The 25,717-nt window shown below is 53.5% G+C and overlaps 1 protein-coding gene across 3 annotated transcripts; it reads left to right on the top strand.

Annotated features, from left to right (window-relative positions):
* On the top strand, positions 1 to 25,251 carry TOLLIP (toll interacting protein). 3 transcript variants are annotated; one of them, XM_064287555.1, is made up of 6 exons: positions 1 to 112; positions 14,722 to 14,871; positions 17,060 to 17,242; positions 19,184 to 19,336; positions 20,026 to 20,116; positions 22,174 to 25,251. In XM_064287555.1, exons 1-6 carry the CDS (start codon positions 80 to 82, stop codon positions 22,386 to 22,388), a joined length of 825 nt encoding a protein of 274 aa, XP_064143625.1. In that variant the 5' UTR covers positions 1 to 79; the 3' UTR covers positions 22,389 to 25,251. The 3 variants fall into 3 exon arrangements, with proteins under 3 accessions (XP_064143625.1, XP_023397343.1, XP_010599967.2); XM_010601665.3 differs by lacking the exon at positions 1 to 112 and having other exon boundaries at positions 10,531 to 14,871; XM_023541575.2 differs by lacking the exons at positions 1 to 112; positions 17,060 to 17,242; positions 19,184 to 19,336; positions 20,026 to 20,116 and having other exon boundaries at positions 186 to 14,871; positions 22,174 to 22,391.
* Positions 25,252 to 25,717: the final 466 nt, after the last annotated feature.

Here is a 25,717-nt window from a genome sequence, read left to right as displayed (position 1 = left end):
CGCAGGCTCCGGCGGGGGCGGCAGGGTCGCCGGCGGGTCCGCTCTGGGGTCGGCGAGGCGCGGAGCCGCCCGCAGCGCCATGGCGACCACCGTCAGCACGCAGCGCGGCCCGGTGAGGTCTCCCGGCGGGGGCGGCGGGGCGCGGGCCCCTCTCCTCAGCGGCGACGGGCGCTCCTCAGGCGCCCCTTTCCCCGCGCAGAGCGGCGGCCTCCGGTTGGCGGCCCCCCCCAAGAGCTCCGTTTCCTCCGTTGCAGATGGGAGGGTGGGGACCGAGCGCCGCGAAGGGGCGCCCTGCTCCTGAGGGGGGGGCGTCTTCCCCGCCGCGGTGTTGGTGACGTCGCTGGAGGGCTGGCGCCGACCGACCGACCGACCCACCGACCGACCGACCGACCGGGACGCCCTGGGGGTGAATGGCCGGTGGCGGCCACCTCCCGCTGGGTTAGGCCGGTCCTCTGAGGCCCGGGTTGTGACGGCCACGCTGGCGAGCGCTGACGAGACGGCGGAGCAGAATTGCCGTGGGGGTCGCGTTTGGTCCTTGTAGGCCGTGGTTGTGCCGCTTCACTCGGAAGGTCCAGGGCTGGGCGGGGGCCGAGGAGCTTCGCGGGAGCCCGGGTTGTCCGGGCGCCCACCCTGGAAGCTGGACATTGGTTAAAGAACCCTTTTCGTGTAGCGTTTTTTCCCAGTTGGGAAGGAAGACGCAGGCGTGTTAGAAGCCCGTCTTTGGGCACAGGGCCTTTTTAAAGTGGGAAAGTAAGCTGCCTGGCGGACATCGTACCGAACCGGGCGTGGGGCGGTTCCAGAGGCAGCAGGGGCATCTGTGGCTTGCTTCTGATTGTCAGTGTTGCCATCTCTTTGTCTTCAGCCAGGACAGGGAATTCCAGGGGGATGGCCGGTTGCAGTTTTCTCATTTTTCGTAACTGCCTGGTAGAGAAGCAAGGGAACCATGACTTTTAAATTAAGGCTCCCATCTTTGTGTCCTCGAGAGCTGTGTGTATAATGGTTGAGCAGGGCTTCTGGGGCTGCTCGGCCAGTTCCTTGCCCTGTCACTTTCTTGCTTGTCTCATACACCTGGGACGTGTTCTCAGCCTCCCGGGGACTCATTTCCCTTGTCTGGAGCAGTAGGATCTACCTCACGTGGTGGGGTGAGGGCTGACTCATTGTACCTGTTTACACTCCCGGGAACTTATCTCCCTTGTTTGGGACCTTACTGACCTCAGTCCCAAGGCCCCTTGCCACCGTCACCAGCCCGTCTTCCACCCAGGTTCTCGGGCTGACAGCACTTCTGGTCAGTCCTTAGAGCTCCTCTCATGGGTGTGGAGCTGGCCCCCTTCCCGCTGGGCTGAGCTTAAACAGGCACAATGCCTAGCTCAGTGCCTGGCATAAATTGAGCTGTTCCTGTCGCCGAGGTGATTGGAAACAGTCATTAAGCTCTGTGACTACATGAAACTGAGATAAGCTACGTTCTGTAATGAGTAATTGGGGGCTTCAGAGAAGATTCAGGTATGTAGGACATGTGACATCAAGGTAGTGACGCTTTTGTCTGATGTCTTTCCACAGTGCTTCTGGGGCTAGTGTCTGTGTGTAACACGGTTGTGTAGATTGATGTCCGTACACTGGTGCACAGGCTGGTGTCTTTGTGTGGCACAGTCCTGTAGATTGATGTCTGTACGTTGGTGCACAGGCTGGTGTCTGTGTGTGACAGTCGTGTAGATTGATGTCTGTACGTTGGTGCACAGGCTGGCGTCTGTGTGTGACACAGTCGTGTAGATTGATGTCCGTGTGTTGGTGCACAGGCTGGCGTCTGTGTGTGACACAGTCCTGTAGATTGATGTCCGTGCGTTGGCGCACAGGCTGGTGTCTGTGTGTGACACAGTCATGTAGATTGATATCTGTGTGTTGGTGCACAGGCTGGTGTCTGTGTGTGACACAGTCATGTAGATTGATGTCCATGCGTTGGTGCACAGGCTGGTGTCTGTGTGTGATGCAGTCATGTAGATTGATGTCCGTGTGCTGGTGCACAGGCTGGTGTCTGTGTGTGACGCAGTCATGTAGATTGATGTCTGTGTGTTGGTGCACAGGCTGGTGTCTGTGTTTGACGCAGTCATGTAGACTGATGTCCGTGCGTTGGCGCACAGGCTGGTGTCTGTGTGTGACACAGTCATGTAGATTGATGTCCGTGTGCTGGTGCACAGGCTGGTGTGTGTGTGTGACGCAGTCATGTAGATTGATGTCCATGTGTTGGTGCACAGGCTGGTGTCTGTGTGATGCAGTCATATAGATTGATGTTGGTACACAGGCTGGTGTCTGTGTGTGACACAGTCCTGTAGATTGATGTCCGTGTGTTGGCGCACAGGCTGGTGTCTTTGTGTGACACAGTCATGTAGATTGATGTCTGTACGTTGGTGCACAGGCTGGTGTCTGTGTGACGCAGTCATGTAGATTGATGTCTGTACGTTGGTGCACAGGCTGGTGTCTGTGTGACGCAGTCATGTAGATTGATGTCTGTACGTTGGTGCACAGGCTGGTGTCTGTGTATGGCACAGTTCTGTAGATTGATGTCCGTGCGTTGGCGCACAGGCTGGTGTCTGTGTGTGACACAGTCCTGTAGATTGATGTCTGTGTGTTGGTGCACAGGCTGGTGTCTGTGTGACGCAGTCCTGTAGATTGATGTCTGTACGTTGGTGCACAGGCTGGTGTCTGTGTATGGCACAGTTCTGTAGATTGATGTCCGTGCGTTGGCGCACAGGCTGGTGTCTGTGTGTGACACAGTCCTGTAGATTGATGTCCGTGTGTTGGTGCACAGGCTGGTGTCTGTGTGTGACGCAGTCATGTAGATTGATGTCCGTGTGTTGGTGCACAGGCTGGTGTCTGTGTGTGACGCAGTCATGTAGATTGATGTCCACGTGTTGGTGCACAGGCTGGTGTCTGTGTGACACAGTTGCGTGGGTTGATGGTCATCCGTTGGTGCACAGCGCATGTAGATGTCCAGCTATCGTAGAAGAGCCCTCCTTGACCTGTGAACAGATGGTAATGTTAGGTCTGTGTTAGGGCCATTGTAGGGCCGTGTAAGGCATCCTCAAAACGAGTCTTGTAGCACCACTGGAAAAGGTATCCCTTACTCATTCAGCCAGTGTTGTTGATCGTGATGTTCAGGGCACTGGGCCCTCAGCTAGGCAGCTAGGATGCAGTGAACAAACAACCAAACATAGTTTCCTGCCGTTGGGGTCTTCCCTTGTAGCACAGGGACCAGTCGGCAGACCTGAAGGTCAGGGGGCAGCCGCCCAGTTACAGTTGCAATCGAGTCGGTGGGTCTTAACTCCAAGCCCAGAGTGAGAATGTGTAACCGAGCCTAACCTGGGCTGAGAGTTGGGAAGAGGTCGTTCTTTTGAGGCAGTAACCTCTAACCTGTGACTTGAAGGAGGAACAGGAGTTACAGGGTGGATGGGAGAGGGGAGAGCCCCCTAACTAAGAGATGACTGCTCCTCCTCATGGGTCTGGGAGACCAAGAGGAATAAAGGAGGCCAGCAGGGAGGGAGCAGCAGACGGCTGGATGGGAGGGTGGGTGTGGTGGGCAGCAGGAAGCCTAGGAAGGGTCTGCATTGGTGTGGGTGCCTGTGCCTCTGCATGAGACAGACAGACAGGTGAGGCCAGCACAGACCATGGACAGCATGCCTGTTATAGATGGGAGGGACCTTTGGAGCTGCCAAACAGTGGAAGAGCTGGATTTGGCCCCTGGCAGTGGGTTTTACCTGGTCACCATAGTGTACTTTTTTTGTTGTTCAGTCTAGTGGAAGAATGCTTACTTTTGGAAGGATTTATTGATCTGGTATTTATGTCCAATGCTGTTTGCTGCAGGCAGTGGGAAATAAACAGGGTCCTTGGCTGTCACACAGAAGGGGTCATAAGTAACAAGTTCGTGGGCACTGTAATAGGAGCTAGTACTAGGGAAAGGTAGCATTTGGAAAGTGGCTACACAGTGCTCAGTAAAAGGTAGCCCTGTGCGGTAGGTATTTGCAGTCCCTGCATGTACCTGAGGGAGCCACCTTTATAGGGGTTAAGCTGCCAGGGAGGGGTCAAGCCACTGCCCAGGGTCCCTCAGCCAGGGAGCCTGGAGTGTGATTCCAGTGTCTAACCATTGCCTCCCACTAGCGTACACCCAAAGTCCCATGGCAATGTAAGGAGGAAAGGAGAATTCTGATGAGGGATATGGGGAGCTTTCTTTTTTCCTCCAGCCAGTGAAGACTAAGAGCATTAGGGGAGGTAGGCCTGGTGAGGGTGATGGGTTATGAACTACGCCCCTGACTTTACTCTGGAAGAATCAGCCTGTGTTTCCTTCTGCGGGGCAGCTGCAGTTCTCGCTTTGCCTCAGCTGCAGGAGGTGCGGTGCTTCCGTCATCATTGTAGTTTGTTTCCCTGAGTAGCCACAGTCCCACGCTGGATTCGCCTCTTTAAAAACACTCATGGTTTTATGATTACAACCCTTTCTGTCCTCACTGTTTTGTCCAGTCCACAGATTATGCAGAAGCCCCGGTGAGTAACTGCGTGATCATCTGAAAGGGACCAAAGGTCTTTTACAGCATAACATTGCACGCTTCTCCGAGGACCTGCTTTTTGAATAATCAACAGACTCTTCCCCCAGGAGTGGGCACATCAGCCTGAGCGATGGGGTTTGGCACGGGCACTTCTCTGGCACAAGTCACCCAGCCACAGGAGTGTTTTCAGACAGCAGGCCGCCGCCCATGAGTGGGTTGTGAACTCTAGTGTGTTGTGATCCTATTTTTTTTTTTTCTTTGGCAGTTGCATCATTTGGCTCTTTTGAGCCCCAATTCTTTCTTTTTTTTGGGCCAATTATTTTTTAAATGAGATGGACTGGACTAGAAAATATCAGAGTGCTGCCTCGTATTTAGTGAAGATACCAGTTCACATTCTACGTATGGCATGCTTTTATACCTGTGTCTGTGTCTGGATTGCACTATCAAATGTATTTCTCATCTAGGTTGAAACATAACATTTTGAAGTCCTGTGGGGCAGGGCAGAGCTAGGTTTCGCATCCAAGGCCCGAGATCCCATGTCGCCCACACAACCATTTTTCCAGCTCTTTGGCACACCCAGCTCGTAGGAGTCCACTCGAGCATGTGGGGGGTGGCGGGGGGGGGGCCCTTTCTGAACCACAGCACTGCCTGTGACCTGGAAGGGAGAGCGATGGAGGCTTCATCAGGTTCAGGTTCAACATTTCTGGCAAGCCCCCTTCACAGATGTGTGGGTGCATCACACGGAACCTGGGCGATTGGGCCCAAAGGCCAGTGACTAGTTATCGTACTTTTGGAGATGTTGGTTGATCAGCGAGTTCAGGTGGTGTCAGCAGGACCCCTCCTTTTCTTAACCCCACCTCCCCAGCCCCAGAGCAGCGGGTTCTCCGTTGGGTGGTCTTTGGGTGGTCCATGACCATCCAGGCCTCATCACCTGTGCATCGTTGATTATTGTTGCTCGGTCAGGGACTTCACTAGAACAGCAGAGGGCGATTTTTACCTGTGTTGATGGTTGTACACTTATTAGGATTATTCATAAAGAAGAGCTTTCCCCATCAACTGAGATAGTCTGGTTTCCCTGAGATATAATTTGTACAGGAAAGGTACGATCCATGCTTAATTCTTTCCCTTTAATTTCCCGTTTTCAGAGGCAGGAGTTTTAGGTTCATGATTGGCTTTCTCTTTTTCGAGCATCATCACGCACCTGTGGATTTTCATAGATTCCGTGTGGTCGAGTCAGTGACACCCGTTACTCTTTTTCTTGCTCAAGTGGACTGATCTTCGCCCTGTGGCAGCCGCTCAAGTGGGCCTTGGGGACCGAGGGAGGAGTGAACCTCCCACTGTGGGGGAAAGTCCTGTTTGTCTGGGTTTCTGTGAATGTTTGCCCTGGATTCTTGGAGGCTGTTATGTGGTGCATAGAGTTTAGAATTGCTGTCTCTCTCTGAAAGTCAGAGCTTCTGAGACTCGAAGGAGGAATAGGACTTACGGGGTGAACGGGAAAGGGGAGAGCTCGCCAAGCCAGGAGACGCCTGGGCAACCTGTTGGTCTCTAGGAAAGCCTTTGGCCTTTACTTGTTTTGTCTGATACTAGTGTCGGTACTCAAGGTTTCTTCTCGAATGTTTGCCTGATGGAATTTTTCCATCCTTGACTTCCCAACATTCTGAACATTTATGTTTAAGATAGGCCTGTCATCAACAGCATATGCCTGGAATTAAAAAAAAATCAAATCACTGTCTTTTAGCTGGAGCATGTTAAATTTATCATAGTCATATATATGCATGTGTATGCACCCTGGTGGCGCAATGATTAAGTGCTACGGCTGCTAAACAGAAGGTTGGCAGTTCAGATCTACTAGGTGCTCCTTGGAAACTCTATGGGGCAGTTCTACTCTGTCCTTTGGGGTCGCCATGAGTCGGAATTGACTCCAGGGCATTGGGTTTTTTGTTATGTATATACACACATATTTAACATTTTGGTCTTCATTTTTGTCTTTTTATTGCTTCTTGTCTTTCCTTTTAGGTTAAAGGATTTTTTTTTTTTTTTAATTCAATTTTTTGTTCTCTACTGGTTTGGAAAATACATACTATATTTCTGTTCTCTTAGTGGGTGTCCTGGACATTTCCCAGGGAGGCTTATCGGGGTCTTAAGTTAATGATTGTGTTTAGGCACCCTGCCCCTGGTCCGTACTGAGACTTGGCACGCCATCTCAGGTAGCCTCTTCTCAACTCAGAGGCTATTTTTGTCATGGATTGTAGTTCCTGCTTTTTATTTGTGGCCCTACAAGTCGTTATGATTATTTTTCATATGGTCGACACTTGCTAAGATTTGCTCATTCATTTGCTACTTTCTTGTTCCTTCTTGTATCTCAAATTACTTTGCTTTTGCTTCAGGCTCCTCCTTTGGAATTTCCTTTGGTGGCAAAGTCTCTCAGTTTTTGTTTATAAATGGCTTTTCTCTCGTTCCTGAAAGGTATGTTGCTGCCCGTGGAATTCTAGATGGATGGTTATTTTTTCGCAGTAGACAGATTGTATCCTGCCCTCTCTCTTTGGGCTTCCGCTGTTGAGGGTTAGTTCATCAGTGCTCCTCCTCTGTCTCTCACGTGCTCCTCCTCTGTCTCTCACGTGCTCCTCCTCTGTCTCTCACGTGCTCCTCCTCTGTCTCTCATGTGCTCCTCCTCTGCCTCTCACATGCTCCTCCTCGGTCTCTCACCGTCCTCCTCCTCGGTCTCTCACCGTGCTCCTCCTCTGTCTCTCATGTGTTCCTCTCTCACGTGCTCCTCCTCTGTCTCTCACGTGCTCCTCCTCTGCCTCTCACGTGCTCCTCCTCTGCCTCTCACGTGCTCCTCCTCTGCCTCTCACGTGCTCCTGCTCTGTCTCTCACGTGCTCCTCCTCTGCCTCTCACGTGCTCCTCCTCTGCCTCTCACATGCTCCTCCTCTGCCTCTCACGTGCTCCTCCTCTGCCTCTCACGTGCTTCTCCTCTCTCACGTGCTCCTCCTCTGTCTCTCACGTGCTCCTCCTCTGCCTCTCACGTGCTCCTCCTCGGTCTCTCACCGTCCTCCTCCTCGGTCTCTCACCGTGCTCCTCCTCTGTCTCTCATGTGCTCCTCTCTCACGTGCTCCTCCTCTGTCTCTCACTTGCTCCTCCTCTTCCTCTCACGTGCTCCTCCTCTGTCTCTCACGTGCTCCTCCTCTGTCTCTCACGTGCTCCTCCTCTGTCTCCCACGTGCTCCTCCTCTGTCTCTCACCGTGCTCCTCCTCTGTCTCTCACGTGCTCCTCTTTCACGTGCTCCTCCTCTGTCTCTCATGTGCTCCTCCTCTCTCACGTGCTTCTCCTCTGTCTCTCATGCGCTCCTTCTCTCTCTCAGGTTTTTCTTCTCTGTCTCTAGCTGCATTCTGGACACTCTTTTCTGATCTGTCTTCCAATTTACTATGTTTCTCTGTTACTTCTTTTAAATTCATCCATTGAGTTTTTAGTGTAAATTATTTGAGACTTTAATTTTAATGACAGCTCTCTAACCTTGGACCAGTTGCTCAGCCTCTGTGCCTCCACATCCTCATTTGTAAAATGGAGATGATACCTTTCTCCTGGGGTTGGTGCTCATACCTGGGCGTGGCGTACAGAAGTACTGTGAACATGCAAGCTGCTAGCGCCTTACGAGTTATTTTTCGTTTCTCTCAAAACAAAACTTTGCTATTATTCCTCATGGCCATTTATCATTTTTGAATACCTATCTTTTTTTTTAATTTTTTTCCCTTCCACACCAGCTGAGTGATGGAAGCTGTGGGAGGGCTGATTGTGCCCTCAGCCCGAGGGTGAGGCTGGCCCCTGGGCGGGACAGCAGGAGGCTGTAGTTATGCAGATGGGCAGGAAGGGTGCTCCAGGCCTAGGGCGGAGGCAGGGCAGCTGCTAGTTTGACATGTTCAGGAGCTCGCCACAGTGAGTCCTGGGCCCTCTGAGAACCCTGACCATCCCACAGTGGACTGAGTGGCCCCACCCTGCTGCTCGGAGCCTCTGCCTCCATGTGACTTTTGGACACTGCACCCCAGTCACACCCTCTCTGCTCATGGACCCTGCCTCCATGTGACTTCTGGGATCCTGTGCCCCGGCCATGCCTCTCTGTCTCCTGGGCTGGTTTCTCCTCTTCTCTGTCATCACTCCCTTTCCTGGGACCCCTGCCAGGTCCTGGCTTTAAACGCCCCAGGGACAATGGGCGGTGGCTCTGGAATCTGCTCCAGCTTCTCTCCTGAGCTCCAGTTCATTCGTCAGCTGCTACCTGCCATCTCCCCTGGAACGTACCAGACATCTCAGACATAGCAATACAGAATGGCCCCCAGTCCTTCCCCCACACCTGCCTCCCCTTGTCTAGAGTTGGAGTTTTCTCATCTCATGTGATGGCAGCGCCATCCTCTGTGCTGCTCAGACCGCAGCCTGGGGTGACCTTGTCTCTCCTATCACACCCAGCACTTGGTCTGCCAGGAAATCCTCTTGACTAAAACAGGTCAAAGCCTGAGTGTTTCTCAACCTCTGCAGCGCCCAGACTGCTACACGCTTGCCCGGTAGGTCCTCCTGCTGTGCTGAACGAGGGGCCACGTGTGAGTCAGACCACCGCCCACGCCAGCCCCTTGCCAACCCCAGCTGCTCACCAACCCCGGCTCTGCATTTCTCTAAGAGCCAAAGCCAGATGCCCTCCAGTAGCTCTCGAAGCCCCCACTTCTGGCTGCCGCCTCACCTCTCTGGCCTCTCTCCTGCTCCCCTGACTCACTTTGTTCTAGCCACGCTGCCTCCCCCCTGCCCCTGGACCTGCCAGGTAGCTCCTAGTTAGGCTCTTGACACAGGTGTTCCCTCCTCCCAACAAGCTCTTCCTTCTCCTAGGTTTATGCCTCACACCTACATGTCCTTCAGGTCTCTGCTTCTTAGTGAGGCCCACCTCACTGAAAATGGCAGCTGTCCACATGCCTCCCTCTGCCTTACTTTTCTACTTTTCACATACCTTGTAATTTACTGATATTCATTACTTGTCTCCTTTTGTTAAAATCTGCGCACCACGAGAACAAGGGTTTCCCACACACAGCTGAGTGGAGAGGTGTTCCAGAACAGCCCATGCACCCCCGGGACTGCACATCAGCACTCTCCGGTACCTGCTTTACCTCATGTCTCCGTCTCCCCACCCCTCTGTCCATCAGGGGCCCACTGTTGGCTTGGGTTTTGTTCTGTTTTCATAGGGGCACGGATTTTTGTGTCTCTGCCCCAGGAGTGAGTGGCTAAGGGGCCATATGCCATGAAGTCCTGGGAGACCCAGCAGAGTCGTCATTCCTCTGTCACGTCTTAGGTTCTGCCATTTGCTTGGGAACAGTGGTTATTGTCATTTTGACTCATTTTCCTCTCCTTCAGGTCTCCTCTGCATACAGGCAACTGGGTTTAATACTGTAACCTGTCAGCTTCCCTTATTCAGGATTCCCACGTCACCTATGCGCCTCAGTAGCCTTGGGGCATCCACACATTTCGGCCTTAGGTGCCTGTCCTGTTGTGAATAATTAGAGGAAGAGTGCAGGGTGGGCTGTGCCAACAGGGAAGATGGCTGACGGTCAGAGAAAGAGCCTCGATTCTTGCAGTGAGGCCTTGGAAGAGGTTAGGAAAAGGGGAGGAGCAGCAAAGCGGGTCCTCTGGTGAGCAGGCCTGGGCCCCTGAGTCACAGAAGCGGGGGTGGCAGACTTGGGTGAAGGGCCAGAGAGAAGGCGTTCCTCTTGGGCTCACCCCATCACAGACAGAGCGTTTGAGGCCACCAGCCCTCATGGATGATGGTAGCTGCTCAGGGCGATGGGTGAATAGTGTGGATGCTGTCGCTGACTTTTTAGATGCAGGAGACACCGTTTATTTATTCAGCGAATATCATTGAACAGGGCCAGGTGCCGGAGGCCAGCCAGGGTGGTGAGGGCTAGGGGGACGGCAGGAGGGCGGCGGCAGTCAGGGCTGCATCCAGCCTTCAGTGTCTTTGCTGTCAAGGGAGGGAGATAGGCCACTGAGTCCTATCCCATGGCAGTGTGGGACAAGAGGAGCTTGGTTTTTGGTTTTCGTTTTGCTTCTGAGTGCAAGATCTCCCTCAGAGAGAGGAAGTGACAACGCAGAGAGAGAGGTAAGGGGCATGAGGCGCTTGCCCCAGTTGGCAGCACAGCCCTGCTGGTGGTGGTGGGCAGAGAGAAGCCCGGCTGGGAGCCTGGCTGTGCCCGTAGTTGAGGGAGGAAAGAAGGCGGCTGGCTGGGAGCTCAGCTGGTGCCTGTGGTTGTGGGAGGGAGAGCAAGTGGCCAGCAGCCCAAGCTCAGTGGGTGGCCAGGCGTGCTGGGCCTTCTTCCTAGCTGCTTCTGGGTTCTTTGTTTTTTTGCTTTTTCCCATTGCAAGAAACAAGGTCATCACTGAGAGTGTGAAGGGGGTGCGAGGTATGGTGATGTGAGGAAAGAGCATGTGGGAGGAGAGACTGGTTTGATCTCTGGGCTCCCTAGGGGCCACGTGGAGCTCCTGGCCATTGGAAGAGGGATCACTCACTCACGAGTCAGGCTCCATGGTGTCTCCAGCCACTCACGTGTGAGTACAGGCCAGGTTAGGTGGCGCAATGAATTTTCCTCCCCCTTTATTTTGAAAGATGGAGCCCTGGTGGTGCAGTGGTTAACCATTTGGCTGCGAGCCACGTGACTTATTCCTGGTGATGTTGACCTTGATCACCTGCCAGGGTAGTGTTTGCCAGGTTTCCTCAAAGTGTTACCCCCTTTCCATATTCAATTTACGCTGTTTAATTTGCTTAAAAATCCATGCTTCATATTAATAATTTTATATTTAAACTCTTGTTGAAAAAATTAGATCATTTGATCTTTTGATGTAATTTTCCCCGTTAAAAAGCAGTTGCAGTCTCTTGAATGAAAATCTACCAGTACCAGTTGTTGTCGCGTTGACTCAATCCTGGTAACCCCATGTGTGTCATAGTAGAACTGTACTCTGTAGGGCTTTCAGCGGCTGATTTTTTAGAAGTAGATTGCCAGGCCTTTTGGACAGTTACTTCCCAGAATAACTAAATTAGGATCTGGGCCATGCACGTTAATCCCCATGAACTTGGCTAACGTGGTCTGTTCTACAAGATATAACCCACTCCTGGTGGCTGAGCAACAAAATCAGTGACAGGCCCGACGCCTGGGCTGTGTCTAGACCAGGAGGATGCATGAGGCAGCACGTCCCATGCGTGTGGGCGGCACATGGCCTGGCGTCCCTGGGAGGAGAGTCCTATGGTGGGAACCTGTTCAGCGGGTGGGCGGGCCAGCAGCTTCTCCACACCGGCCGGCCCAGCATCTGCATTAGCGCCGGGGAAGTTCCGACTCTCAGAGGGTGGCAGCCTGCAGTGCTGGGCCAAGGCCCTGTTTTGTTTTTCTTATAAACAGGTGGAGAACGTTCATGTTGCCATAAAGCCAATTTTATGGTAAATCCTTACCCAAGTAATACATATAATTAATTAAATTTTTGTTTTCAAGAATTTTATTGTGGGAAGATACAAATCACAGAATAATGGTCGTTTCAACCATTTTTGTGTGTATACTTGAGGGACTTTAGTTCCGGTCGTCCTGTTGTGCAGCCGTCAGTACTGTTTGATGTTGTCTTTTTCATCACCCTTCCCAGGAACTCAGTACCTCTTCAGCCACGGTGCCCATCCGCCTCCCACCCACCCCTGGTAACCACAGATGTGTTGGTCTCGGTGCAGGTGCCTGTTCTAGATATTTCATGTGAGTGGGGTCCTGTGGTATTTGTTCCTTCGTGTCTGATGTTTTCAAGGTCCACCCATATCGTAGCGTGTCAGGATGTCATCGTTCTTTGTGGCTGAGTGGTATTCCGTTGTATGGGCGGACCACATTGTGTGTTGCTGTGCACTTGGGCTCTCTCTACCGTTGGGCTCTTGTGAGTAGAGCTGCAGTGGACGGTGGTGTGCACACACCAGTCTCAGTCCCTGCTCTCAGGTCTTCTGGGTGTGGCCCAGGAGTGGAGTTGCTGAGTCAGGTGGCGACTCCATGTTGAGCTGCGTCAGGAACTGGAGCCCTGTTTTCAAGGCCTTTCCTGGGCCCCCTGGTACCCTGTGGAACATGCCCCGGCAGATGCCACCCCAAGACAAAGCCGTCCTGCAAGGCCTCTCAAGAGGGAGCCGCAGCACTCCTCCTGGCAACCTCGGGCCTCGCGGGCAGCCTGCACCTCCAGCAGAAGCTACGCTGCTGGCCAGCCTGCTGGTGGGTAGACACACGTACCAGGACGCCTGGCTCTCCTGTGCTGCATCTGCACGGGCCCAGATGGCGTCAGGTGGCCTCCACTCGGGGCTTCCCACCCAGTGGGGCAGAGATCATGCACAGACATGACAATGTGGGGTGCCTGGCGGATGTGCACCAGCCTGCCAGGAAATTCTGTCCCAGTGTCCCAGCTGGGACCACACAGACCAGCTCTGAGAGCCCGTGGGTTCCTCTTTGACTGTCTCCAGCTAGCTCTCAGTGGTTTGGGTGTTTTCCAGGCCGAGATGGGGAGACAGGCAGGAAACAACCTTTCCAAAGGATGTTTGAAGGGCAGGCCAGGGAGTTCTCACGGGAGGATGCTTGTGGACACAAATGGGTTTGCTGACAGGGTGGTTGGAACTAGAGTTTAAAGAATCTACATAGCACCTCTGGTGCTGGCCTGGCGTATCGTCATGCAGGAGCCCATGACACGGGCTGTTGTCGGGGTGGTCTGCACAGACAGAGGCCAGCACACTGGATATTCCACCCTCTCCCCACCAGCCCGGGGTATCAGACTTGCCCTCGCTGGTGACGGTGCTCGGAAGTTGCAATTTTGCCAAAACGCACACTGGTCACACACACAGTCCACACTGAAAACCCTCAGTCCTTCACGCCTGGGCAGAGCAGGGTCTGACAGACGTCCTCTCACCGTCTGGGAGCTCTGCTGCCACCATGGTATGCGTTTCTCCAGCTCCAGGGCACCCTTTCCCTTTCTCGTTCCTGCAGCTCTTCACCTTCACATGCTTCCCCAGCCCAGAGGGTAGACAGCACCTCTTAGCAGTGATGGGCCTGCACTGAGGTGTCCAGGCAGAGCAGAGTCAGCGTGACATCGACTGGCTTCAGTTCACCTGCAAGCGGCCCTTGTGGCTGGCGTGTGGTTTCACTGCCAGGGCGGCCTTGCCTGCACTCTCTGGGCCTGCCCGGCTTGGACTCCAGGGCTGTGGGCTGGTTGGGGTTGGCACTGCCTTGCTGCAAGGCTGCTTGGCACCCTGGCTCTGGAAGTGCTCCCGGTGTCCCCCTAGATGTATCCCTGGATGGCCGCCTTCGCTCATTGCCAAGCGGAACCTGCCCTAGGGGCTACGCCCAGGAGTCCCTGCGAGCTCTTCCTGGTCCTTCCAGTTCTGTGAGGACTGTCCCTGTCAAGCACACACGGCCTCGGCTTTCTGGTCCACCCCGGCACCAGGCATGCCTCCAGGCTCTGAGGGTCCTTCTCTTCTTGTTTTCAAGGCAGCAGTGTAGTAACAGAGGGTCAGATGAGAAGCAGAATGGCGTTTTTGTCTTGAATCTGTTTACTTCTTTTCTTCCAGGGCACTTTTGAATTTGAAGTGTTTCAGATGGAAATATCCCAAGTGTATCAGTGCAGAGAGTTTCCCAAATGCCTGTAGATCCAAGGCTCAGATTTCACTTCATTCATTTGTTTGAGTAGGTGACTATAGCTCATAGGGCCTGCATTCATTTGTAGCGGTGTAGGGACAGACTGACCACAGACACAGATGCGGAGCACGGTAACCCTTAAAACCACCTGCAGACATCCCATGGCTTTCTGAGTGTGCAAAGCCCTTGTAGGGGAAGCGTGTGAGGGCCAGCAGCGAGCTCTGGTTACGTGTGGCATCTGCTGAGGGAGACGCGTGTGAGCATCAGAGTGCTAGAGCCTCTGGGAGGTCAGGTTGGAAACCCTGGACCTTATTGACCCCTTGTTTTACAGGTGATGAAACTGAGATCCAGCAGGGTCCAGGGACTTGGTCAAGGTCCTGAGTGGGGGGCAGGTGTGGGCCAAGACTCAGGGTCTCTTGACCACTCTGTGGACGGGTGGGTTCCAGGAATACCAAGAAAGTTACTGTGTTGCGGGTCACCGGCCTGGCTAATGGCCCCACCGTCTCCTATCTCGGTGTCACAGGTGTACATCGGCGAGCTCCCACAGGACTTCCTCCGCATCACACCCACACAGCAGCAGCAGCAGATCCAGCTGGACGCCCAGGCCGCACAGCAGCTGCAGTATGGGGGCACCGTGGGCACCCTGGGCCGCCTCAGCATTACTGTGGTGCAGGTGGGCACGACCCTCTGGTGTGGGGTGGATGGGAGGGCATCCCAGCATCACTGTGGTGCAGGTGGGCCTGGCCATCTGGTGTGGGGTCGGGGGGAGGGTGCCCCAGCATCACCATGGTGCAGGTGGGCTTGGCCATCTGGGGTGGGGGGGGCGCCCCAGCATCACCGTGGTGCAGGTGGGCCTGGCCGTCTGATTTCAGTGGGGGGCAGGCAGATGCAGCGTCCATGAAATCAAGATGCAGTTGTGAACTTCCAGTTTTATACTACATTTTCCATGTGGATAAATGTGAATTTATTTCTGGTCTGATTTTTCCTGAAACCTGTATCTAATGTTGAAAAATGATGCACGTGAAAAATACCATTACCCAGGTTTCTGCAAGACATAATCAAGATACTTAATGGTGAGCATTTCTTGGCGTCTGCTCCACGCCTGCACCAGCCCACACGTGTGAGCCCGATCCTCACAGCTGCTGGTGAGGTGTTGGGACTACGGAGGGAAGTGGCCTTCCCCAGGACAGTGGGGCAGCAAGAGGTATCCCCTCCATGGAGGGTGACACTGAGTCAGGGCCCAGTTGTCACACATTGGAGGAACAGTATGGTGTAGTCAGCTAGGATGTTGTTAGCTGCTGTCCATGGTGACCCCATGTGTTAATAGAGTAGAACTGCTGCATGTTCCTAAATAGACTTTAGAATGAAAACCAGAACAGACTGTTAGTGTGTAAAAATGGTTTGATCGCACCAAACTTTTTGTAAAACCGTGAGCCACCCAATTTCATAGAAACAGATATATCCACGCACAGTAGACTAAAAAACCACTGTGTCCGACCTCGTTGTGAGCGGAAATCAATGTTAAGAGGCTTAACAGCATTCCAAACACTTGGCAGTACTGTTCAGTGTTAATGGGTTTACAGTCAAACCCACTTCTCATCATAATGAGTTTCAGATATTTGTTCATCCAAGTGTTCCTAAGATAACACACTCACTTCCTCTGCTTGCTTATTGAATGAATCCCTTTACACGAGTAGGTTTTTTCTCCTCAGTAGAGAGTGCCGGCGAATGGAAACCGGGTTGTCTTTCCACGTAGACCACTATTTCCTGGTGGAGTGGGGCACTGCAGGGTGCCCGGCCAGGGCTCGCTGCTCCACCTGGCCTTCTCCACATTGCCAGCCCTTGAGCCCCTGCAGGCGAGCTTGCTCTGCACCTTTGCCCCAGCCAGTCCAGGGGACGGGAGAATTCTTGGCTCCCGTCATGTGACTGCTGGCTGCAGTTTCCCACTAACTTTCCGATAAAACTTTCTCCCCTTGGCTTCCAGGGGTCATGCCCTGGGCCTTCTGCCCTTTTCCCTTTGCTCCCCCAGGGCACAACAACGGGCCATGTACACATGGTCTGAACACCATGTATGCTGGGATGCTGTCCTCCTAGCCCAGGCTGGGCTGCTCCCCTTCCCTCCAAACTCGGCACAGCACACCACCTCGGGGCCGCACCACAGGCCCAGTAGGTGTTGCAGATGTGAAGTGTCCAAAGCGGGGCTCTTGTTGAGACCAGCCCCCCACAATCTGCTTCTCAATCTTCATCCTTTTAGAAGCTCAGGCCTGAGACCCTAGACCCTCCTTTGACTCCTTTCTCTCACACACATACTCAGCCCCTCAGCAAGGGCCACAATGCCACCTTCAGAGTGGATCCAGGTGCAGAGCCAACCCCTAGTCCGGCTCCTGCTGTCCTTCACCTGGGTGGCTACGGATTTATTGTAACCTGCTAGGTAATAGGCAGAACAGTCCCACTCCAGGAGGGCAGAAGGGGGAGCCACGTGCAGTCCCTGGGCCGGGGCATCAAAGTGCTGCAGAGCGAACATCAGCAGGCTCTGTCGGCATGAGCATGTGCCTCAGTGGGCCCCACTTCTCCCCAGAGTGGCTCCAGGGCTCTCTGCTGTGTCCCGGGACAGTTTTTCAGCCGAGAGACTGCGGTCTTGGTCACATACTGTCAGACTGTGGCCTCAGTGTTTCATCTTAGACTCACGCAGTTCATCCAGTGGCGCCTCCTCCTTACAAATTGTAACCGTGTTCAGGCGCATTTGATGATTGTAATACACACCCGGGAAGACACCTCCGTGATGAGTTCAAGGGTGCAGCTTCAGCGAGCACTTGCTTCCCATAGTCCCGGCTCGTTTTCTGACACTGGCTTTCTTTCAGGCCAAGTTGGCGAAGAATTATGGAATGACCCGTATGGACCCATACTGCCGGATACGCCTGGGCTATGCTGTGTACGAGACCCCGACGGCACACAACGGTGCCAAGAACCCACGCTGGAATAAGGTCATCCAGTGCACAGTGCCCCCGGGCGTGGACTCGTTCTACCTCGAAATCTTTGATGAGGTGAGGGGCCATCCCACCTTGGTTGACCACGTGAAGCTCTCTTGCAGGGTCAGGCTGTGCATAGCTGTATGCATCAGAGACACGACATCGTGAAGGTTATTTCAGGCTCTTGGGGACTATAGACGTGCCCTTCCACTTGTCATTTTATTCGTTGGGTGTCTTAGTCATCTCTTGCTGCTGTAACAGAAATACCACAAGCAGATGGCTTTAACAGAGAAGTTTATTTTCACACAGTAAAGTAGGCTAAAATCTAAATTTAGGGTGTCAGCCCCAGGGGTGCATTTTCTCTCTCTTTTGGCCTTCTCATCAGTCTTCCCCCAGACTAGGAGCTTCTTTGTGCAGGAACTCCGGGTCCAAAGGATGTGCTCTGGTCTTGGTGCTGCTTTCTTGGTGGTATGAGATCCCCAACTCTCTGCTTGATTCCCTTTCCTTTTATCTCTTGAGAGATAAAAGGTGGTGCAGGCCACACCCCAGGGAAACTCTTTTTACATTGGATCAGGGATATGACCTGGTAAGGGTGTTCCAATCCTACCATAATTCTCTTTAGTATAAAATTACAATCACAAAATGGAGGACAACCACAGAATACTGAGAGTCATGGCCTAACCAAGTTGATACACACATTTTTGGGGAGACATAATTCAATCCATGACATTGGCTTATAGGGGTACGGTTCCCCAACTGTTTTGAACAAGATATGTCCTTTTCAGGTTCTTAAGCAACCCTACACTTGGAAATGTTATTACCAACAACAGCAACACGGAATCTTCTGTGGGATATCATGTTTATATACCCTCCCTGCCCCTACCAGGTATACACATGTCATTTCCAACAGCAGCAATGTGGAACATTCTCTGGGACGTGATGTCTATATGTCCACCACCCAGGTATACGTGTTAGCAACACGGAACATTCTGTGAGACGTGATATCTACATGTCCACCCCCCCCCAGGTACATACATGTTGTTAGCAACATGGAACATTTTGTGGGACGTGATGTCCACCCCCCAGTGTGTCTGAGGAGCTGGCAATCACGAGTAGGTGAATTTAAAGTGAGCTCGCACTATACTGGTGGGAACGTAGCTCTGGGGAGTCGGGAGCGAGCTCGTTTGGAGCACCTGAGGAGTGTGGCCTTGCTGACGTGTCAGCAGTGCTGTGTGTCAGCTCCAGAGAGACGGTCCTGAGGTTTGGACAGACCAGAAAGGTCTCCTTGAGCATGCCTGTCCTCCTGGAGGGGCTGTGCTCCTCCCCACATGGAACACTGGGGCTATGGGTGCCAGAGCCAGGATTTGGACTTAATGGAGTGCATGGGGGGCTGTGGTCTCCAGAGCGACAGCTTGTGGGGGGCAAGGGGAGGGCAGTGGGGTGTGGACAGCAAGGCAGGAGAACAGGACATGTCTCTCCCCTCCCCTCCGTGGTTTCTTTCTTCGTGGTCCTCAGAACAGTTACGGGCCTGCACAGGGGGACATGGACGGGTGAGGCTAGGCAGGGGAGGGCTTCTCCTTTCCTCCCTTGTTCTTGCCCCCACATCTGCTTTGGGCTGAGATGACAGCACTGGAGTCAACCAGAGAGCAGGGCCATGGGGGCATCCACAGGGCGGGGTAGGGTGAGGACGGGAGCTCCCCCATGGTGCTCATGGGTAGCCAATGGAGAGGGCAAGGGAATGCTTATCTCACGTGGACTGCAGGGAGGTAGAGGAACGACAGATGTGCAGGGGGATGTATTCACAGACACATGGGGCAGCACAGGGCTGCGGTCTAACAGGGAGAGGGTGTGAAGGCCCGACAGATGGGGAGAGGGCTTGAAGGTGGCTGGGCTGGAGTCACAGAGCGGGAGCAGGAGAGGCCTCCTGCAGACGGGGGCGGGCTCAGGAGGCCGCCAAGAGCCAGGAAGGTGGGGCTCCCTGAGGACACACAGCCAAGCACTGCACCCCTCCTCCAGCGAGCCTTCTCCATGGATGACCGCATCGCCTGGACACACGTCACCATCCCTGAGTCCCTCAAGCAGGGCCATGTGGAGGACGAGTGGTACAGCCTCAGCGGACGGCAGGGCGATGACAAGGAGGGCATGATCAACCTGGTCCTGTCCTACACGGTGAGGCCCTGGGGGCGAGGGGAGCCAGGGAGAGGGTGTGCAGTGGCTGTTGGGGGCCGCACCCAGAGCCTGGTGGTGGCTCTGCTGCTCCCAGTGTGGGAAAGGTCTGCCGCCGGGTCACCCACGAGGAGCAGGCTCTTCGCACGTCTGGGGCTTGTCCCAGCCGTCACGTGACAGTTCTTAATTCCCAGTGAGAAGGGACCCGTGTTACGTAATGTCACACCACATCAGCGTTTTCCAAACTGCAGCTCACACACAGCAGCTTCTAAAGAATGAAATTGATTCATTAAAGAGAAATTAATTCAGATTTAACATTTTCCTTTATTGAGTGGTTTTCACATGTTAACAACACATGCCACCTTTAAAGGAAGCGTCGACCCAGACTTCATTGGTGACTTGTGTTGTTTTTAGTCACGTAGACATACGTAGAGTAGGTGTAGGCCCCAAGTCGGAGCAGAGCTGACAGTCTCCCAGTGATCAGGGGGTGGAGTCTCGGGTGGAAGCTTAGCGACCAGCTCTGTTCCCTCCCTGGCTCCTCAGCAGGTGTCTCTAGAGCAGGTGGACAGAGAACGGAAGAGCCTCGGAGCCCACGACCCCTGTCCCCTCGTGGACATTTGGGAGGGACAAGGAGGGGTGAGGTTTGGGCATGTGGTGGGTTCTCATGTGACTAGGGGCCATCTGTGTTTCAGTCGCTGCCGGCCGCCATGATGATGCCACCACAGCCCGTGGTCCTGATGCCCACTGTGTACCAGCAGGGAGTTGGCTACGTCCCCATCACAGGTGGGTGGCCACCCCCTGCGGGCGTCTCGAACGAGGTGACCCCCGAGGTTGTGGAGTGGGAGGAGAGGAGTGGGACAGAGGCTGAGCCACTTTCAAAACCATGTGACGTGCTGGCTTTTCACCCAGGCCCCCCAGCAGCAAGAGTCTGGTGCCGGGTCTGAGCGCTGTGCACGTATGTAGGAGTCGGAATTGTCAGCACAAAGTTGATGAGCTGAAGTTTTTGGAGACACAGGAATTTAGTGTCTGAATGTGTAAGAAAAGGTCACAACCTGTTTGGGGAAGCAGACGGGGGCTTGAATGTGGTCGTTTCTGCTGCCTTTGTCTGCCTTTATCAGTGAGGGACCTTCATGAATTAGTCCGCGGCAGCACAGCAAAATCAATGGGAGTGTGGCATTTGTGCCTTTGAGTTTTGGGGTCTTAATGCTCACCCCACCCTCCCTCCACCATAAACATCCATAAACCCGGGCAGATGTCCACAGCAGCACTTCCCAGCAGTGGGGAAAGCAGGTGCAGGGCGAGTCCTGGTCACTGTGCTCAAGGTGGTGGGGTCCCAGAGAGCCCAGTGTTCCCACTGCAGCGAGACCTGGTGGCTTTTCTGTGGAATCTTCTTGGTGAGGAGAAAGTGCAGGCGCCTCAGAGGGCTGCATGGCCCTTGACTCCAGAGGTGTCTGTGTGTGCGGCTATGCCAGCCCTCAGCGGCATTTCAGCATCTTTGGGGCCTTCGTGATAGTTTGCATTTAGCCCAGTGTGAGAGACGGGGCACAGCTGCTTTTGGGATCTTCTGAACATAAAAGGAAAAAAATCATACCGTAAAATGATTTCTTGATCTAACAATCCCTCGGGCCTACTCAGTAGGATCGTTTGTGCTTTCGAAGTTCAGAGAATTGATGGGTTTTCGATCCTGTCCCTCTTTTTGAAGAGAGATTTAAGTGGGGATTCTTCTGTCTTGCCCACTGTGTCTTGCTGGCCCTTTCTGTGCTCTTCTCTCTTTTGGGGGCCTCACCCGTGCAGTGCCATGAGGATGAGCTGGACCTCTGACTTGGGAGCCGGCTACGCCAGAGACATAGAGATAGGTGGTGTTTCTCACAGTCAGAGCTGTAAGGCTCCTCTTGGTAGTCTTCTGACCTCCACCTCTCAGTCTTGGCTTGTCATCCACTTCTCGCAGAGTGGGAAGGAGGGGGCTTGAGTGGTGCTAGCAGGCCCAGAGTGGTGCTAGCAGGCCCAGACGGAGTGTGGCGTTTGTGCCTTTGAGTTTTGGGGTCTTAATGCTCACCCCACCCTCCCTCCACCATAAACATCCATAAACCCGGGCAGATGTCCACAGCAGCACTTCGCAGCAGTGGGGAAAGCAGGTGCAGGGCGAGTCATGGTCACTGTGCTCAAGGCGGGGTCCCAGGGAGCCCAGGGTTCCCGTGCCAACACTTTCTTGTTTGGGGTTTTTAAAAATATGTGTTTTGTGTTCACTACAAACAGTGTGCAGCCTTGTTGAGGTATCTAGTGGTTTTCTATGGTTTTTCTTTCCTCGTCAAATAAGATGATAGTGACACGTTTGCCATGCTGCAGATGTATGTTCCAGGATGTAGGATGAGGGCGAGATGGAGAGTCTCAGATCTGGATGACAGTATGGCGTTGTATTCGCTGTTTCTTTCTGAGGCAGAGAGAACGGTTCTGTGGCCTTGGGTTAATAATGATTAACCTTTGTGACATAAATGATATAAATTGTGAGTTCTTAGGGACAGAGAATGCGACCACTTTTGTTTATGTCCCCTCCATGGTGACTCCCAAATAGGCTCGTGAGCTTTGAAAGATAGAACTTGGGTCTGGGCACAGAAGGAGGGTGGTTGGATAGAGCAGGAGCTTCAGGAAGGAAGGGACTGCATCCCCCCACCCACACGTCTGTTCGATGGCCGCCCCTGTAGGATCAGGGGTCGTGCAAGACCTGCGTTGCTCCCTGTCCCTCAGGGCGCCCGCAGGTGCACTGTCTTCTTCCTCAGCCAGACCAGAGCTGCGCCTTTGCACCATCTGATGTCCTTACCGCGCCGTTCTTCTCCTTGCAGGGATGCCCGCTGTCTGCAGCCCCGGCATGGTGCCCATGGCCATGCCATCGCCCGCCATGCCTGTGCAGCCCCGCTGTAACGAGGAGGACCTGAAAGCAATCCAGGATATGTTCCCCAATATGGACAAGGAGGTGATTCGCTCTGTGCTGGAGGCCCAGCGGGGGAGCAAGGATGCAGCCATCAACTCCCTGCTGCAGATGGGCGAGGAGTCCTAGGGCCACCGCTGCTCAGTGGCCCCCACACCCCCGCCATCCTGCAGTCCCCCACTCTGGACTTGCCAACCCAGAGCCCCCAGAAACTGTCCCACAAGATCAGTGACGAGCACCATGTGAACCCTTCTGGGGTCATTCCGCCACCAGCCCTGGTCTGCCGGATGCATGTGGGGTCTCAGCTTCTGGTAGCCAGGCCCTGCCGTCAGTCTAGGGGTGGGGGGTATGGGGGGGGCTTTCCTTTCCTTTCCTTCTCTTGCTGGGTGAGTGGCTGCGCGGTATGGCATTGTGCTATGCGCAGACTCGTGTTTCTGCTCCCCTCCTGGCACCCTGTGGTAGCTCCTGTCCCTGAGGATGCCGGGACATGTGTACATCCTTCTGACTTGGTGAATGGCATTTAGGTGTCTGACCTACTGGAACAGACCTGTTACCTGAGGCATACAGAATCCTTTAGCAGCTGGCTTGGGGTCGCTTGTAGAACTTTCAAACTGGAACTCACGTTCTTCCTTTATTTTCCCTGTTCATGGATCTGGGCTCAACCCGTGTCTTCTTGTCCTTGGCAAGCTGAGCAGTCTCAGGCTTTGTGGCGAAGCCGCCACACTTCCTTGGCAATCAACATCGGGCCCTTGCCTGGCGTCCTCTCATGTCAGGCCTACCCCAGCACAGGGCCCAGCAAGTGCAGGTGGGTCCACATCTGAGCATGCGTGCAGCGGGCGGACAGAGCGCTGACTCAGCCCCTGCAAGTAAGCATCTGCCAGAGGAGCCCCATCCGCGGTGAGCTGCTGCGTGCCATGGCGCTGTGTTCCCTGTGAGCCCTGAAACCTTACCCAAGGGGCCTCCCTGGTATTGGTAGAACCTAAACACAACCCGGAGGTAGGGTAGGAAGTAATGGAGTGTCTAGCATTTGTCTCTTAAAGGGTTTAGGCCCTGGTGGCTCACTACTGACGTTCCCTGAGTGACTACTGTGCACTGCACCGGGTGACTGGTGCGGAAACCTGGTGAATAGTAACCTTCTAAACACCCCACCGAGAGGCTAGAGGTGGCACGATCTCTCACCACCTGGTGAGTGCGTGTAGCATTCCAGATCACCAACTGTCAGCCTGTGTTCTGGCTACTGCAGGTGGTTTAGGGCCAGGCTGGGTTCCACCTACTTGTGAAAATCGGGAGAGTGAGCAGCTTCTCAGTGAGGCACTGTAGAGAATAGGCACACCACTGAAAGACCAGCATGTCTTTACGGGCTTGCAGCGTGTTTGCTTTGCGTTAAATTGCAGCAACTATTTTCCTCCAAGTGCTCACACCCAGCCTTTCCACGTAGAATCTTCCGTGTGGACGTACAGATAAACCCCAGCAGTTTGGGCTTCTGTGAGTGATTTAGAATGAGGGAGCTAATGCTTAAATTTCCGTCTTTTTCTCTCTAAAAATATAGGGTAAGTTTTAGTGTCAGCCAGAAGATAACTTCTTTCTGCCACCTTTTGGGGGTGTCTTTTTGGCTTTTGGTTTTTTTGGTCAGCTATGTTGTTGATAAATATTTATTTTTGTAAGCCTGAAGAAGTGTGTGATGGCCATAGGGTGGGATGGTGACACCGTCTCAGTGTTGCACCAAGTGCTGTTTCGTAGTTGTGGATTTTAGAGGTCTAACTTCGTGGTGGAGCAGATGACGACACATACTGAGTAGGCAGACTACGGATGCTTGACAGAGTGAGCTTGCCTCTCGTCTCCCGCTGGCCTTCTCCTTCCCACACTGTTGCTTGGTGGTGTGCATGTGTAACAGACTTGTAGGTGGTTAGCAAAAGTATAACTTTTGGAACTGTTTGGTTAATGACGGGAAAGCAGATAGGAGCTCACAGCTTCCAGGCCCCGTGTGGTGGCGTTGGTTCCCCGGGTGTTAGGTGTGGCCTGGTTTCTGCCTCAGCATTGGCGGGGGCTGGGGCGGGCCCTCTGCTCACGTGGTGTGACCTGTGGGGCATCGGAAGGACAGCCAGTCCTGGGAGCAGCCCCCATGTGGGCCACAGCCCAGCAAGCCTTCGTGAGCAGTCAGGAAGAAGGTGCCCTGGTTGGCTTGGCGCTGTTTTGATGAAGAGGGCTTAGTTCAGGACACCTCTAAACTTAACTGTGATCTCTTATTTTTCTCCTTCATGAACACTTTATTTTTTTAAAAAAAGCAAAGATAGATCACATTTTATAAGGCCTTTAGTTAGATAAGCTGCTTCCTCCCTTCGTGTTATGCCTTCTCTTCCTGTTTAAGAGCTTCTCCAGTGAAGCAATTCATCATCACATTTGAAAGTTACAGCTCTTCTTCAGCACCTGCTCACTGTCTCGTGCACAATCCAAGTTCCTTCTGCACGGCCCTCCATCCTACCTGTGGCCCAGTTTGTCTTGTGTCATTTCCACCTTAGAGGTTGTCACACAAAGCTTGTCTTGTCATGCAGCTTTGAAAGTGGGGGCCACCATGGACTCGGAGCCCCGTCAGGTCAGACCCACCACCCCCCCTTGCCCTGTGCCTGTGTTTCCACACCTGAGGACGAAGATCAGGTTGTTGACGAGTGTGGGAGGTAAGATGGCGAGGGCTGGGCTGTGCTTCCTCCCAGTCAGCAGGCCCCCAACTTCAGGCTCACCGGGCCCTGTGTGCACACCAAGCAGAGTGTTCTGTGTCCTCGGTCCTTGCTGCGTTCTCTGTGGCGTTCCCTCTACAGAGGCTATTTCGGTGCCGGCTGAAGTGCGCTGCGGCAGGGTCGGCGGCAGTGGTTCTTAGAACTTCGTGTTCCTGATGATTTTACTGGGGTCCAGTGTCCAGATTTTTTTTTCATTTTAAAGTATATTTTTACTTTTCAGCCTCTAATTTAATAAATGACCATATAAAACTAGAGAATTGAAGTCTTCTGAGGGAGCGTTTACCATTGTTGTCCCGAGTGTTTTTTAACTTCGCGCATAATACCCATATCAAACCCACTGCTGTCGCATCCATTCCAACTCATAGTGACCCTGTACGGCAGAGTAGAACTGCCCCACAGGGTTTCCAAGTCAGTGATCTTTACAGAAGCAGACTGCCACATCTCTCTCCCACAGAGCAGCTAGTGGGTTTGAACTGCCAACTTTTTGCTTCACAGCCAAGCGCTTTAACCACTATGCCACCAGAGCTCCTTAACACAAGTATAAAAAACCCAAACCAAACCTACTGCTGTCATGTTGATTCCGACTCATAGCAACCCTCTGGGACAGAGTAGAACTGCCCCATAGGGTTTCCAAGGCTGTGACCTGTACAGAAGCAGACTGCCACATCTTTCTCCTGTGGAGTGGCTGGTGGGTTCGAACTGCCGACCTTTCAGTTAGCAACT

This window comes from Loxodonta africana, chromosome 7 (genome assembly GCF_030014295.1).
Source record: "Loxodonta africana isolate mLoxAfr1 chromosome 7, mLoxAfr1.hap2, whole genome shotgun sequence".
Classification (NCBI taxonomy): Eukaryota; Metazoa; Chordata; class Mammalia; order Proboscidea; family Elephantidae; genus Loxodonta; species Loxodonta africana.
Note: the sequence above shows the minus strand (reverse complement) of the source record. Positions and strands in the feature narration are given on the sequence as shown.